At 47.6% G+C, this 17,246-nt stretch overlaps 1 protein-coding gene across 1 annotated transcript in view; it reads left to right on the top strand.

The window, feature by feature from the left end:
* LOC144486424 (zinc-binding protein A33-like) overlaps nt 1–16,386 on the top strand; it is a 30,096-nt gene extending 13,710 nt beyond the window's left edge. Inside the window, exon 6 of the mRNA XM_078204461.1 lies at nt 14,400–16,386. Coding sequence (XP_078060587.1) covers nt 14,400–14,944 — 545 coding nt within the window. The 3' untranslated portion in view covers nt 14,945–16,386. The remainder of the gene's footprint in view (nt 1–14,399) is intronic.
* Nucleotides 16,387–17,246: the final 860 nt, after the last annotated feature.

Here is a 17,246-nt window from a genome sequence, read left to right as displayed (position 1 = left end):
CAGCACCTTCCAAACCCACAACCACTTCCATCTAGAAGGACAAGGGCAGCAGATACATGGGAACACCACCACCTGCAAGTTCCCCTCCAAGCCACTCATCATCCTGACTTGGAAATATATCGCCGTTCCTTCTCAGTCGCTGGGTCAAAATCCTGGAATTCACTCCCTAACGGCATTGTGGGTCAACCCCCAGAACATGGACTGCAGCGATTCAAGAAGGCAGCTCACCACCACCTTCTCAAGGGCAACTAGGGATGGGCAACAAATGCTGGCCAGCCAGCGACGCCCATGTCCCACAAACGAATAAAAAGAGCACACACACAGAGCACAATCAGTAAGGATCGACAACAAACACCTCCTCCATGACCATCCCCAACACCGGTGCCCTACAAGGCTGTGTTCTCAGCCCCCTACTATACTCCTTATACACCTATCACTGTGTGGCCAAATTCCCATCCGACTCGGTTTCAAGTTTGCTGATGACACCATCATAGTGGGTTGGATCTCAAACAATGACGAGATGGAGTACAGGAATGAGATAGAGACTCTGGTGAACTGGTGCGGCAACAATAATCTCTCCCTCAATGTCAGTAAAACGAAGGACATTGTCATCGATTTCAGGAAGCGAAGTGGAGGACATTCCCCTGTCTACAACAACAGTGATGAAGTGGAAATGGTCAAGTGCTTCATGTTTTTAGATGTCCTGGTCACCAACAACCTGTCCTGGTCCCCCCATGCCAACACTATAGTTAAGAAAGCCCACCCACGCTTCTACTTTCTCAGAAGACTAAGGGAAATTTGGCATGTCAGCTACGGCTCTCACCAACGTTTACAGATGTACCATAGAAAGTATCCTTTCTGGATGTATCACAGCTTGGTATGGGCTCCTGCTCTGCCCAAGGCCGCAAGAAACTACAAAGGGTTGTGAACAAAGCCCAGTCCATCATGCAAACCAGTCAAATGTGACGCCACTGTTTAAAAAAAGGAGGTAGACCAAAGGCAGGTGGCTATAGGCCGGTTAGCTTAACATCTGTAATGGGGAAAATGCTTGAATCTATCATCAAGGAAGAAATAGCGAGACATCCGGATATAAATTGTCCCATTGGGAAGATGCAGCATGGGTTCATGAAGGGAAGGTCATGTTTATCTAATTTACTGGAATTCTTTGGGAACATTACGTGCGCGGTGGACAATGGGGAACCTGTGGATGTGGTGTATCTGGATTTCCAGAAGGCATTTGACAAGATGCCGCACCAAAGACTGCTGCATAAGATAAAGGTGCACAGTGTTATGGGTAATGTATTAGCATGGATAGAGGATTGGTTAACTAACAGAAAGCAAAGAGTGGGGGTAAATGGGTGTTCTTCTGGTTGGCGATCAGTGACTAGTGGTGTGCCTCAGGGATCAGTGTTGGGACCACAATTGTTTACGATTTACATAGATGATTTGGAGTTGGGGACCATGTGCAGTGTGTCAAAATTCACAGATGACACTAAGATGAGTGACAGAGCAAAGTGTGCAGAGGACGCTGAAAGTCTGCAAAGGGATATAGATAGTTTAAGTGAGTGAGCAAGGGTCTGGCAGATGGAGTACAATGTTGGTATGTGAGAGAGTTCATCCATCTTGGTAGGAATAACTGCAAACTGGACTATTATTTAAATGGTTAAAAATTGCAGCATGCTGCTGTGCAGAGGGACCCGGGTGTCCTTGTGCATGAATTGCAAAAAGTTGGTTTACAGGTGCAGCAGGGAATTAAGAAAGCAAATGGAATTTTGTCCTTCATTGCTGGAGGGATGGAGTTTAAAAACAGGGAGGTTATGTTGCAGCTGTATCAGGTGCTGGTGAGGCCACACCTGGAGTACTGTGTACAGTTTTGGTCTCCTTACTTGAGAAAGGATGTACTGGCATTGGAGGGGGTGCAGAGAAGATTCACTGGGTTATATTCTGGAGTTCAGAGAGTTGGCTTATGAGGAGACACTTACTGGACTGGGACTATACTCATTGGAATTCAGAAGAATGAGGGGGGGATCTTATAAAAACATATAAGATTATGAAGGGAATAGAGGAGATAGAAGCAGGGAGGTTGTTTCCACTGGTGGGTGAAATTAGAACGAGGGGGCATGGCCTCAAAATAAGGGGGAGCAGATTTAGGACTGAGTTGAGGAAGAACCTCTTCGCCTAAGGGTTGTGAATCTGTGGAATTCCCTGCCCAGTGAAGCAGTTGAGGCTACCTCATTGAATGTTTTTAAGGCAAGGATAGATAAATTTTTGAACAGTAAAGGAATTACAGGTTATGGTGAGTGAGCGGGTAAGTGGAGCTGAGTCCACAAAAAGATCAGCCATGAGCTTATTGAATGACAGAGCAGGCTCGAGGGGCCAGATGGCCTACTCCTGCTCCTAGTTCTTATGTTCTCCCATCCATTGACTCTGTCTCCACTTCCCACTGTCTCGGGAAAGCAGCCAGCATAATTAAGGACTCCGTGCATTTGTTAAAAATGTTTGAGGTGTTTACAATCTGTGTGGATGAAAGCAAGGGCTGCAAAGTGAATGAACAGACTGACCATGGCATCATGGTACAGGGAGACAGTGAAATGGGAGACAGCAAACAGGAATATGGTGGCAGTCGGGGACAATATAGTGAGGGACACAGGCACTGTTCTCTGCAGCAAAGAGCGAGAGTCCAGATGGCTGTGTTGCCTGCCCAGTGCCCGGACATTCTCTCTTCCATCGGGAAAAAGATACAATAGTCTAGGATAATGTACCAACCAACTCAAGAACAGCTTCTTCCCTGCTGCCATCAGACTTTTGTACAGACCGACCTTATATGAAGCTGATCTTTATCTTCACCCTATCTGTAACTGCAACATTAGATTCTGCATTCTATCCTTTCTTTCTCCCATGTGTACTCTATGAACAGTATGCTTTGTCTGTATAGCGCATAAGAAACAATACTTTTCACTGTATACTAACACATGTGACAATAAATCAAATCAATACAACCCGACTCGCTCCAATACTGGTGCCAATGCCCATGATCCAGAACCCATTGCTCCCACACCAGTCTTTGAACATTCATCTCTGTAATCTGATTGTCCCTCTGCCAATTTACATGTAGCTCAGGTAATAATCCAGAGATTATTACCTTTGAGGTTCTGCTTCTTAATTTGGTCCCGAGCCTCTCATGGTGACTGTGCCCTTTGCAGACATCCCAATTATCCCTGCTTGCGTGACCACTTCTCTCCGACCTCAGTGTCCCCACCCAGCCCACAATATCACCCTGATTGAACACTAGTGGAGGGGACCAGGACGACTTTCTTTGCTTGTCCTGTCTGTCTTTGGTGCTTCCACGGAACACGACCACTGGATCCTCCCACTTATAATGCAAGTTCCTCTCCAGCTCTGAGCACATGCTCTGAACCCTGCACCGGGCAGGCAACACAGCTGTCTGGGCTCTCGCTCTTTGCAGCAGAGAACAGTGTCTGTGCCCCTCACTGTACCTACTGCCGACCACATTCCTGTTTGCTATCCCCCACTGGGCTGCCTTCCTGTACCATGGTACCATGGTCAGTCTGCTCATTCACTCTGCAGCTCTTGCTTTCATCCACACAGATTGTAAGCACCTCAAATCTTTACAACAAATGCAAAGTGTGAGGCTCCTCCACTCCCCCCAGCTCAGTCCCTTTCCCTGTCACATCCTCCTGACCCTCACTGCTGACAAAACAGATGACCCTATTCTAAGAGGCGTGACCATGTTCTGGAACAAATTGCCCAGGTATTTCTCCCATTCCCTTACATTGTGCAGTGTCTGCAGTTCAGCCTCCTGCTCACTCATTCTGATCTGGAACTCCTCCAGCTGCTTACACTTTCTGCAGATGTGTTTGTCATGGATCACCTGGGTGTCCAAAATCCCACATTCCACAGCTGCAACATAACACCTGTCCTGCCCTTGTTCCTGATGTTTTTTACTTAAATGTAATTAAATTACTCATTTAATTAACTTAGAATAATTCCAACAATAACCACATTTCTTTCCCCTGTGCATTGCATTCCCACATGAACCTAATTCACTGCTCACTCAGTCTCTGTCTCATTCCAGTGCAGTTACCTGTCTCCTCATGCCCCTCTTACTGCTCATGCAGTTTGAAAGGCGTGTCTTTTTTATAGACCTTCTGATGAGTTGCTTGCTAGTTTTACTTCCTGCTGCACTGATTAACACTCATGAACCAACTGCTTTCAGGTGATTGACAGATAACTGCCACTCCAGGCAGTTCTCGAGTTAACATCAAAGCAGGAGGAGGCCATTCGGCCCTTCGAGCCTGCTCCAAAATTTATTTCGATCATGGCTGATCATCAAATTCAATATCCTGATTACCCCTTTCCCCCCAATATCCCTCGATCCCTTTAGCCCCAAGACCTATATCTAATTTCTTCTTGAAATCACACAACATTTTGGCCTCAACTACTTTCTGTGGGAGTGAATTCCACACATTCACCACCCTCTGGGTGAAGAAATTTCTCCTCACCTCAGTTCTAAAAGGTTTACCCCTTATCCTCAAACTACAACCCTTAGTTCTTGTCACCTCCATGATTGGGAACATTCTTTCTGAATCTACCAGTGCCTGAATTCTATCAGAATAGAATTCCTGTTTTATCCCAAGTGTTCACAGTGGGATCGAATGATGTCAGGCAGGTGGAGAGATTAGTTTTAGTTTTAATTCCACAGGACATTAGTGAGACCATATCTGGAGCACGGTGAAAGGGTGGAGATCCTTGGAAGCCCCTCTTTGATGTAGATTGTGAATAGCTGGGACCCAAGCACTGATCTTTGTGTTTCCCCACGAGTAACAGGCTGCTCACCTCAAAATGACCCATTTATCCCCACTCTGTGTTTTCTGTCTGTGAACCAGTTCCCGCTCCATTCCAGTCCATTCCACCTGCTCTAAAGTTATTTACTGACCTTTTGTGTGGAACCTGATCAAAAGCTTTGGGAAAATCTAAATCCACCAGTTACACCTGATCTATTCTGCTATTCCATTCTTCAAACTCTCCACCCAGTTTGTGAAACAAGATTTCCCTTTGATAAATCCCCATTGACTCGGCACAAATTCACCCTGATTTTGGAAGGTTCCAGTTATCACATCATTTGTTATTGATCCAGCATTTTCCCTCTGACTGTCAACCCAACAAGTCTTTCATTCCCAAATGTGAGGTCATCCATTTTGGTAGGAATAACAGCAAAATGGATTATTATTTAAATGGTAAAAAATTGCAGCATGCTGCTGTGCAGAGGGACCTGGGTGTCCTTGTGCAGGAATCTCAAGGAGTTGGTTTGCAGGTGCAGCAGGTAATTAAGGAGGTAAATGGAATTTTGTCCTTCATTGCGAGATGGATGGCGTTTAAAAACAGCGAGGTCACCTTGCAGCTGTATAAGGTGCTGGTGAGGCCACACCTGGAGTACTGTGTACAGTTTTGGTCTCCTTACTTAGAACATAGAACAGTACAGCACAGAACAGGCCCTTCGGCCCACGATGTTGTGCCGAGCTTTATCTGAAACCAAGATCAAGCTATCCCACTCCCTATCATCCTGGTGTGGTCCATGTGCCTATCCAATAACCGCTTAAATGTTCCTAAAGTGTCTGACTCCACTATCACTGCAGGCAGTCCATTCCACACCCCAACCACTCTCTGCGTAAAGAACCTACCTCTGATATCCTTCCTGTATCTCCCACCACGAACCCTATAGTTATGCCCCCTGGTAATAGCTTCATCCAGCTGATGAAATAGTCTTTGGACGTTCACTCTATCTATCCCCTTCATCATTTTATAAACCTCTATTAAGTCTCCCCTCAGCCTCCTCCGCTCCAGAGAGAACAGCCCTAGCTCCCTCAACCTTTCCTCATATGACCTACGCTCCAAACCAGGCAGCATCCTGGTAAATCTCCTCTGCACTCTTTCCAGCGCTTCCACATCCTTCTTATGGTGAGGTGACCAGAACTGCACACAATATTCCAAATGTGGTCTCACCAAGGTCCTGTACAGTTGCAGCAACACCCCACAGCTCTTAAACTCCTTATCAAATTCAGTTTATTCAAAACTGTTAGTACATCCTCCCTCCGAACATCTACTTCCTCCAACCTATTAGCCTGTAACACCTTCAGGACTTCAGGTATTCAGGACTCTTAGGGGGGAGGGAGATAAACCACAAGTTATTGTACATGTGGGGACACACGACATAGGGAGGATAGGGGAAGGGGATATTAGGCAGGGATTTATGGAGTTGGGGTGGAAACTAAAGGCCAAGACTGACAGAGTGGTTATCTCTGGACTCTTGCCTGTACCACGGGATAGTTTAGAGAGGAATAGGGAGAGGGAAGGTTTGAATTCATGGCTGAGGGGATGGTGCAGGAGGGAGGGGTTCAGGTACTTAAGCAATTGGGGCTCGTACTGGGGAAGGTGTGACCTCTATGAGAAGGATGGTCTACACCTTAATCAGAAGGGGACCAATATCCTGGGGGGTAAATTTGCTAAGGCCATGCAGGGAGGTTTAAACTGATTCGGGGGGGGGGAGGGATCCTGAGTAGTGGGGCTGAAAGTGAGGGATGCATGGATGGGGACTGCAATGCACGGCATTGCAGAGGTGGGGTGGAGCAGGGTTTGAAATGTGTATACTTCAATGCCAGGAGTATTCGCAATAAAGTGGGTGAACTTGCAGCGTGGATCAGTACCTGGGACTTCGATGTTGTGGCTATTTCAGAGACATGGATAGAGCAGGGGCAGGAATGGATGCTGCAGGTCCCGGGGTTCAAATGTTTTAGTCGAAGTAGGGAAGGAGGTAGAAGAGGGGGAGGGGTAGCATTATTGGTCAGAGATTGTATCACAGTGTCAGAGAGGAGGTTTGATGAGGACTTATCTGTTGAGGTAGTATGGGCGGAGATTAGAAATAGGAGAGGAGAGGTCACCCTGTTGGGAGTCTTTTATAGACCTCCTAAAAGTTCTAGAGAGGTTGAGGAAAGGATTGCGGAGTCAATCCTGCTTAGGAGTGAAAGTAATAGGGCAATTGTTATGGGGGATTTTAACTTGACTAATATTGACTGGAATTGTTATAGCTCTAGCTCGTTAGAGGGGTCAGTTTTTGTTCAAAGCGTGCAGGAAGGTTTTTTGACTCAGTATGTAGACAGGCCAACTAGAGGTGAGGCTATATTGGATCTGGTGCTGGGAAATGAGCCAGACCAGGTGCTAGACTTGGAAGTTGGTGTGCATTTTGGTGATAGTGACCACAATTCGGTTACGTTCACCTTAGTGATGGAAAGGGATAGGCATGAACCTCGGGCCAGTGGTTTTAGCTGGGGGAAGGGTAATTATGAGGCTATTAGGAGAGAATTAGGAAACATAGGTTGGACTAGGAGATTACAGGGACTGGGAACGTCCGACATGTGGAGTTTTTTCAAGGAGCAGCTACTGCGAGTCTGTGATAGGTATGTCCCTGTCAGGCAAGGAGGAATTGGTAGGGCTAGGGAACCGTGGTGCACCAAAAAAGTTTCTTTGTTGGTTAAAAAGAAAAAGGAGGCTTATGTTCGGATGAGACGTGAGCACTCGGGTAGTGCACTAGAAAGCTTTAGATTGGCTAAGAGGGAGTTGAAGAGCGAGCTTAGAAGGGCTAAAAGGGGACATGAGAAGACTTTGGCGGATAGGGTTAAAGAGAATCCTAAGGCGTTCTATAGGTATGTCAAGAACAGAAGGTTGGTTAGGGCAAGTTTAGGGCCAGTTATAGATGGCAGAGGGAAGTTATGTGTGGAACCGGAGGAGATTGGTGAAGCATTGAACCAATATTTCTCTTCGGTGTTCACGCAAGGGGACATGAATATAGCTGAGGAGGACACTGGGTTGCAAGGGAGTAGAATAGACAGTATTACAGTTGATAAGGAGGATGTGCAGGATATTCTGGAGGGTCTGAAAATAGATAAATCCCCTGGTCCGGATGGGATTTATCCAAGGATTCTCTGGGAGGCAAGAGAAGTGATTGCAGAGCCTCTGGCTCTGATCTTCAGGTCGTCGTTGGCCTCTGGTATAGTACCAGAAGATTGGAGGTTAGCGAATGTTGTCCCATTGTTTAAGAAGGGGAACAGAGACTTCCCCGGGAATTATAGACCGGTGAGTCTCACTTCTGTTGTCGGCAAGATGTTGGAAAAAATTATAAGGGATAGGATTTATAGTTATTTGGAGAGTAATGAATTGATAGGTGATAGTCAGCATGGTTTTGTGGCAGGTAGGTCGTGCCTTACTAACCTTATTGAGTTTTTTGAGAAAGTGACCAAGGAGGTGGATGGGGGCAAGGCAGTGGACGTGGTATATATGGATTTTAGTAAGGCGTTTGATAAGGTTCACCATGGTAGGCTTCTGCAGAAAATGCAGATGTATGGGATTGGGGGTGATCTAGGAAATTGGATCAGGAATTGGCTAGCGGATAGGAAACAGAGGGTGGTGGTTGATAGTAAATATTCATCATGGAGTGCGGTTACAAGTGGTGTACCTCAGGGATCTGTTTTGGGGCCACTGCTGTTTGTAATATTTATTAATGATCTGGATGAGGGTATAGTTGGGTGGATTAGCAAATTTGCTGATGACACCAAAGTCGGTGGTGTGGTAGACAGTGAGGAAGGGTGTCGTAGTTTGCAGGAAGACTTAGACAGGTTGCAAAGTTGGGCCGAGAGGTGGCGGATGGAGTTTAATGCGGAGAAGTGTGAGGTAATTCACTTTGGTAGGAATAACAGATGTGTTGAGTATAGGGCAAACGGGAGGACTTTGAATAGTGTGGAGGAGCAGAGGGATCTAGGTGTATGTGTGCATAGATCCCTGAAAGTTGGGAATCAAGTAGATAAGGTTGTTAAGAAGGCATATGGTGTCTTGGCGTTTATTGGTAGGGGGATTGAATTTAGGAGTCGTAGCGTTATGTTGCAACTGTACACAACTCTGGTGCGGCCGCACTTGGAGTACTGTGTGCAGTTCTGGTCCCCACATTACAGGAAGGATGTGGAGGCTTTGGAGAGGGTGCAGAGGAGGTTTACCAGGATGTTGCCTGGTATGGAGGGGAGATCCTATGAGGAGAGGCTGAGGGATTTGGGATTGTTTTCGCTGGAAAGGCGGCGGCTAAGAGGGGATCTTATTGAAACATATAAGATGATTAGAGGTTTAGATAGGGTGGATAGTGATAGCCTTTTTCCTCTGATGGAGAAATCCAGCACGAGGGGGCATGGCTTTAAATTGAGGGGGGGTAGTTATAGAACCGATGTCAGGGGTAGGTTCTTTACCCAGAGGGTGGTGAGGGATTGGAATGCCCTGCCAGCATCAGTAGTAAATGCGCCTAGTTTGGGGGCGTTTAAGAGATCCGTAGATAGGTTCATGGACGAAAAGAAATTGGTTTAGGTTGGAGGGTCACAGTTTTTTTTTTTTAACTGGTCGGTGCAACATCGTGGGCCGAAGGGCCTGTTCTGCGCTGTAATGTTCTATGTTCTATGTTCTCTTCCTCAAAAACATGGCCCCTCTCCTTGGTGAACACTGAAGAAAAGTATTCATTCATCGCCTCTCCTATCTCTACTGACTCCATACTCAAGTTCCCACTACTGTCCTTGACCGGCCCTAACCTCACCCTGGTCATTCTTTTATTCCTCACATAAGAGTAAAAAGGCTTGGGGTTTTCCTTGATCCGACCCGCCAAGGACTTCTCATGCCCCCTCCTAGCTCTCCGAAGCCCCTTTTTCAGCTCATTCCTTGCTAACTTGTAACCCTCAATCGAGCCATCTGAACCTTGTTTCCTCATCCCTACATAAGCTTCCCTCTTCCTTTTTACAAGGCATTCCACCTCTTTTGTGAACCATGGTTCCCTCACTCGACCATTTCCTCCCTGTCTGACAGGGACATACCTATCAAGGACACACAGTATTTGTTCCTTGAAAAAGTTCCACTTTTCATTCGTGCCTTTCCCTGACAGTTTCTGTTCACATCTTATGCCCCCTAATTCTTGCCTAATCGCATCATAATTACCTCTCCCTCAATTATAAACCTTGCCCTGACGTATGGCCCTATCCCTCTCCATTGCAATAACAAAAGACACCGAATTGTGGTCACTATCTCCAAAGTGCTCTCCCACAACTTGGCCCGGTTCATTTCCCAGTACCAAATCCAATGTGGCCCCACCTCTTGTCGGCCTATCCAGATATTGTGTCAGGAAACCCTCCTGCACACACTGCACAAAAACAGCCCCATCCAAACTATTCGACCTACAAAAGTTCCAATCAATATTTGGAAAGTTAAAGTCCCCCATGACCCTGTGACCCCCACACCTATCCATAATCTGCTTAGCAATTTCTTCCTCCACATCTCTATTACTATTTGGGGGCCTATAGCAAACTCCTAACAATGTGACCGCTCCTTTCCTATTTCTAACTTCAGCCCATATTACCTCAGTGTGCAGATCCCTCTCGAAGTGCCTTTCCGTTGCCGTTAAACTATCCTTGATTAACAATGCTACTCCTCCACCTCTTTTACCAGCTTCCCTACACTTACCGAAACATCTATACCCCGGAACGTTCAACAACCATTCCTGTCCTTGTTCTACCCATGTCTCTGTAATGGCCACAACATCGTAGTCCCAAGTACCAATCCACGCCCCAAGTTCATCTATCTTGTTCCGGATGCTCCTTGCATTGAAGTAAACACGCTTCAACCCACCTTCCAGTCGACTGGTACCCACTCTTGACCTTGATACCTTCCCCAATACCTCACCACCCTCAACACTGACTTCCGGACTACAACTCCTTTTCCCACCCCCCTGACAAATTAGTTTAAACCCGCCTGAAGAGCCGTAGCAAATTTCCCCCTCAGGATATTGGTGCCCCTCTGGTTCAGGTGCACCCCGTCCTGTTTGTACAGGTCCCACCTTCCCCAGAATGTGTTCCAATTATCCACGTAACTGAAACCCTCCCTCCTACACCATCCCTGCAGCCACATGTTTACCTGCACTCTCTCCCTGTTCCTCAACTCGCTACCACGTGGCACCGGCAACGTACCAGAGATGACCACATGGTTTGTCCTGGCTCTCAGCTTCCAGCCCAGCTCCCTAAATTCCTGTTTTAAATCCCCGTCCCTTCTCTTACCTATGTTGTTGGTACCGATGTGTACCACGACTTGTGACTGTTCCCCGTCCCCCTTAAGAATCCGGAAAACACGGTCCGAGACGTCACGGACCCTGGCATCTGGTCGGCAACATACCATCCGTGAGTCTCTTTTGCTGCCACAGAACCTCCTATCTAGCCCTCGAACTAATGAGTCCCCAATAACTATTGCCCACCCGCTCTCCCCCTTACCCTCCCGAGCCACAGGGACGGACTCAGTGCTGGAGATCCGCTCACTGCGGCTCACCACTGGTATGTCGTCCCCCTCAACTGCATCCAAAGCGGAATACTTGTTGCTAAGGGGAACGACCACAGGGGATTCCTGCACTGACTGCTTCCTCCCCGCCCCTCTCACTGTCACCCATCTATTTTCCTTTCCTGGAATAACTATATCCATGAAGCTTCTGTCTATGGCCACCTCTGCCTCCCTAATGATCCTAAGTTCATCCAACTCCAGCTCCAGCTTGAGAAAGGATATACTGGCACTGGAGGGGGTGCAGAGGAGATTCACTAGGTTGATTCCGGAGCTGAGAGGGTTGGCTTATGAGGAGAGACTGAGTAGACTGGGACTATACTCATTGGAATTCAGAAGAATGAGGGGAGATCTTATAGAAACATATAAGATTATGAAGGGAATAGATAAGATAGAAGCAGGGAAGTTGTTTCCACTGGCGGGTGAAACTAGAACTAGGGGGCATAGCCTCAAAATAAGGGGGAGCAGATTTAGGACTGAGTTGAGGAGAAACTTCTTCACACAAAGGGTTATGAATCTGTGGAATTCCCTGCCCAGTGAAGCAGTTGAGGCTACCTCATTGAATGTTTTTAAGGTGAGGATAGATAAATTTTTGAACAGCAAAGGAATTAAGGGTTATGGTGAGCGAGCGGGTAAGTGGAGCTGAGTCCACAAAAAGATCAGCCATGATCTTATTGAATGGGGTCTCATCCAATATTGTAACAGATTTTGGGTCTGGTCTGGTATCGTACCAAGAGAAACTGCAGAATTCCAGGGTAGAGAGGGATCTGGATGTCCTGGTATACAAATCACAAAACGTTAGTCTGTATGTACAGCAAGTAATTAGGAATATAAATGGGATGTTGGTATTTATTGTCGGGAGAATCAAGTATACAAATTGTTCCTGTAGGGGTACAGGGCCTTACTTGCATCTGGAGTAATGTGTACTATTTTGATCTCCTTACTTCAGATCATAAGGCACAAGAACAGATGTAGGCCATTCGGCCCATTGAGTCTGTTCTGCCATTCAATGAGGTCAGGACTGATCTGATGTCATAATCCTCCAACTCCACTTTCCCGCCTTATCCCCATAACCCTGATTCCCTTACTGATTAAAAATCTGTCTACCTCAGCCCTGAAAATATGACCCAGCCTCTACTGCTCTCTGCGGATTCAGTACCTCTGAGAGAGGAAATTCCTCCTCATCTCTGTCTTAAATGGGCACCCCCCCTCACTCTGAGATTATTCCCTCTGGTCCCAGATTCTCCCACAAGTGGAAAGAACCTCTCAATATCTACGCTGTCAAGCCCCCTGAGAATCCGAAATGTATCAATAAGGTCACCTCTCATTCTTCTAAACTCCAATGAGTTCAGGCCCAACCTATTAGCCTCGCCTCATAAGAAAATCCCTCCATTCCTGGAATCAATCAAATGACCTTTCTCTGGACTGCCTCTAATGCCAGTATATCTTTTCTGCGGTTAGGGGATGAAGACAGTATTCAGGTGTGGTCTAACTCGTGACTTGTCCAGTTCTAGCAGGACCTCCCTATTTTTATACTCCATTCCATTTCAATAAAGGTCACCATTCCATTTCTCTTCCCTAACACTTGGTGAACTTGTGTGCTGGCTGTTTGTGATTTATGCACAAGGACCCCCCAATCCCTCGGTGCTGCAGCTTTCTGCAGTCTTTCTCTATTTAAATAATATTCAGCTCCTTTATTCTTCACTTCACATTTTCCAACATGATGTTTCTTCTGCCAAGTTTTCACCCACGCAGTGAAATGTTTCCTATCCCTCTGTAGACTCTTTGTGTCATCCTCACCACTTGCCTTCACTGATATTTTTGTGTCACTCACTAACTTGGCAATCGTACATTCACTTCCCTCATCCAATCATTCATATAAATAAGAAATGACCATTGAATTCGAGACTGATTCCTGGCATGAAGTGATTGTCTTGTGACGGAAGCCTGAGCAGGTTGGGTCTCTACCCATTGGAGTTTAGGAGAATGAGAGGTGATCTTATTGAAACATCGAAGACACTGAGGGGACTCGACAGGATTGACGCTGAGTGGATGTTTCTCTTGTCAAGGAGTCTCGTACAACGGACAGTTTGAAAATGAGCAATCTCCCATTGAATACAGAGAGGAGGAGATTTTGTTTCCTATCAGAGGGATGATTTGTGTTGGATTTCTCTCCCCCCAGTGAGCAGGGGAGGATGTATCACTGAATATATTGAATCAGATCAGTCCTGATCTTATTGAATGGCAGAGCAGGCTCGAGGGGCCGAATGGCCCACTCCTGTTCCGAGTTCTTTTGTTCTGGGAATTGATTTTTAGTGTGATATCTGACAGACTCGGATTGTGTACAATCTGTACGGTGACATCGACACGATGCTTCACAGACATACCACCTCCCACCCGCTCTCTCCAGCTTTCTCTCCTCCACCTCTGTTCCCTCTCCCTCTCTCCTCAACCTTGACTTTCCCTTCCAGTCCTCTTCTCACTGTCTGGCTTCCCTCTCACAAATTCCCCCTCCCCAACCCCGCTACCTCTCTCTCTCTCCTTCACTCCCTGTCCCTTATGCTCTCCTCTACTCACATACCCCCCCTTCTCCCCCCAAACTTCTTTCCACCCACATTCTCTCTCCCCTTTCCCCCTCTCTCTCCTCCCACTCTCCCTTTGTCTCTCTCTTTAATTCCTCTTTTCTTCTTACCTCAATCTGTCCCACAATCTCTCTCTCCCATTCCCCACAACCACCCCATCTTCCCTATCTCTCTCTCACTCACTGTCTCTCCCGTCTTTCCGCTGTCTTCCCACTTTCCTCCCCTCCCGCTCTCTCCATGAACCCATCACATTCCTGCTCCCACTCTCCCCTCCCCCTCATTCTCCCCTCGCCCTCACAAACCTCTCTCCTCTCTCCCTCACTCCTCACCCTCTCTCCCCTCCCCACCCCCTCTCTCTAAATCACTGACTGTGTTATTTTAACTTTCCCCCAGCTCCAGCCTCTCTGACTCTGGACCCGAACACAGCGCATCCCCGGCTCATCCTGTCTGAGGACCGGAGCAGTGTGAGAGTCGGAGACAAACGGCAGCGGCTCCCTGACACCCCGAAGAGGTTTGATTTCTGGGAATGTGTCCTGGGATCAGAGGGATTCACATCAGGGAGACATTACTGGGAGGTGGAGGTGGGGGAAACATGGGGGAGTCTGGGAGTGGCCCGAGAGTCTGTGAACAGGAAAGGGAGATTCATCCTGAGCCCTGAGTTCGGATTCTGGATTGTGGGGCTCATTCCCGGAAGAGGTTATTTTGCCGCCACCTCCCCCTCACTGACCCGCCTCACCCTGAGTGTGAATCCCCGGAAGATCGGGGTTTCCCTGGACTATGAGGGTGGACAGGTGTCATTTTACAATGCGGACAACATGTCCCATCTCCACACTTTCACCCAGACTTTCACTGAGAGAATCTTTCCCATCTTCAGTCCGGGATGGAAAGTCGGGAAAACCTCAGCCTCGCTGACAATCTGCGGGGTTAAAGGTCACTAGCAGATCCATCCCATAATTTCACACCGTCTCCCTGCCTCCTGCCAGCTGTAAACTGATGGAAGCTGTTGATATTGTGGGTATTGTATAGAATTATAATTTACATTGCGGGCTCCATGATTACATTTGTAAAATGATTCTTCAAATAAAACAATCTGAGAATCACTGGAACAGAAACAGTTTTTCTCAAAGATTCAACATTTCATCATTCAATCCAAGGGGGCGGGGCTCCGGGGAATGGGGAAGCCGATTGGTCGAAGCCCCTGTCACTCTGAGTGAGGGGGCGGGACTCTGGGGAATGGGGAAGCTGATTGGCCGGAGCACCTGTCGATCCGCGTGAGAGGGCGGGACCCCGTGGAATGGGGAAGCTAATTGGCTCCAGCTCCTGTCACACTGGGTGAGGGGGCGGGACTCCGGGCAATGAGGAAGCCGATTGGCCGATGCCCCTGTCACTCCGGGTGAGGGGGCGGGACCCCAGGCGATGGGGAAGTTGATTGGCTGCAGCACCTGTCACTCTGAGCAAGGGGGCGGGACCACGGGGAATGGGGAAGTTGATTGGCTGCAGCACCAGTCACTCTGAGTGAGGGGGCGGGACCATGGGGAAGCTGATTGGCCGGAGCTCCTGTCAGAGTGACGAAGCGGTGTCCTGGCAGCCGATTGGTCGCCGTACCTGTCACTCAAAGAGAAATTGGGAGAAATGGAGATCCTTCAATGAAAAACCGGAAGTAGATCAGACTGGGGACAGTTTACCCGCCGCGCAAAAATAAACCCAAGAGGGCGGTAAAGAGGTGAAAGATCGAGTGTTGTTACTGTGATCAGGTGGGACGGTAGCACAGTGGTTAGCACTGCTGCTTCACAGCTCCAGGGTCCCGGGTTCAATTCCCGGCTCGGGTCACTGTCTGTGTGGAGTTTGCACATTCTCCTCGTGTCTGCGTGGGTTTCCTCCGGGTGCTCCGGTTTCCTCCCGCAGTCCAAAGATGTGCGGGTTAGGTTGATTGGCCATGTTAAATTGCCCCTTAGTGTCCTGGGATGCGTAGGTTAGAGGGATTAGCGGGTAAAATATGTCGGGGTAGGGCCTGGGTGGGATTGTGGTCGGTGCAGACTCGATGGGCCGAATGGCCTCCTTCTGCACTGTAGGGTTTCTATGATTTCTATGATCTATGACTCACAAAGTCACCGTGCTGGGGGCTTCAGAAAGGCACTGGGAGAAAGGATGCGGTAAAAGATGTTCAACCAGTGGGATTAGTTAAAACAGTGAAGAAAATCTCCAGAGAAGTTGAGGAACTGAAGGAGAGCGCGCAGCATGGGCTGGATAGTAAGATAGCGCCCGATCTTTTCACTTCACCTGTGTGGGTAAGGTTTACTCAGGTCCTCAGAGACAACACACATCTCTTTAACCTGTGTTGAATGCTCCCTCCACCCACATTATCTGTACCTTTAAGACCTGGCTGGCTGTAGAGATTCGCATTCTAATTAGTATTCTGTAACTTTCTATGATTTCTATGATTCTATGAGAAACTTGATTTCTGTGTCTGTGCACTGTTGGAGAACAGATAACCACTCCATCTGACGAAGGAGCTGTGCTCCAAAAGCTTATGGTATTTGCTACCAAATAAACCTGTTGGACTTTAACCTGGTGTTGTGAGACTTCTTACTGTGTTTACCCCAGTCCAACGCCGGCATCTCCACATCCACACAGACAGTGACCCAAGCCGGGAATCGAACCCAGGTCCCTGGAGCTGTGAAGCAGCAGTGCTAACCACTGTGCTACCGTGTCGCCCAGAGATGAGATGGTAAAGGAAAAACCGAATCAGGTAGAGGATCAGGCAGAGGTGTTTAGTCCTGACAGATTAATGGAGTTACAACAGAAAGATGAGGCGATAAAGGATTTATATCACAAAGCGTGTACGGAAAAGGAATCAGAGTGTATTCCAGAATGCTATTCCCTTAAGGGTAAAATATTAATGCGGACATGGAGACCTTGGCGGGTTCGTGCAGATGAGAAGTGGGCGGAGGTTCACCAGATTGTGTTGCTGATAGAATACAGACAGGAAGTATTACAGGGAGCACACGGATTACCTGTAGGAGGTCATCGAGGAGTGAGGAAGATGCAGCATTTTTATTGGCCTGGATTACATAAAGATGTGGTTGAATTTTGCCGTACCTGTCACGTGTCAGATGGTCGGAAAGCCACAGGCTGTGATAAAACCTGTACCTTGATACCAATTCCCACATTTGAAGAACCTTTTATTTGGTTATCATTGATTGTGTAGGTCCCCTCGCTAAAACCAAAAGTGGGAACCAG

The sequence above is a fragment of the Mustelus asterias genome, unplaced genomic scaffold (assembly GCF_964213995.1).
Source record: "Mustelus asterias unplaced genomic scaffold, sMusAst1.hap1.1 HAP1_SCAFFOLD_334, whole genome shotgun sequence".
NCBI classification, from domain to species: Eukaryota; Metazoa; Chordata; class Chondrichthyes; order Carcharhiniformes; family Triakidae; genus Mustelus; species Mustelus asterias.
Note: the sequence above shows the minus strand (reverse complement) of the source record. Positions and strands in the feature narration are given on the sequence as shown.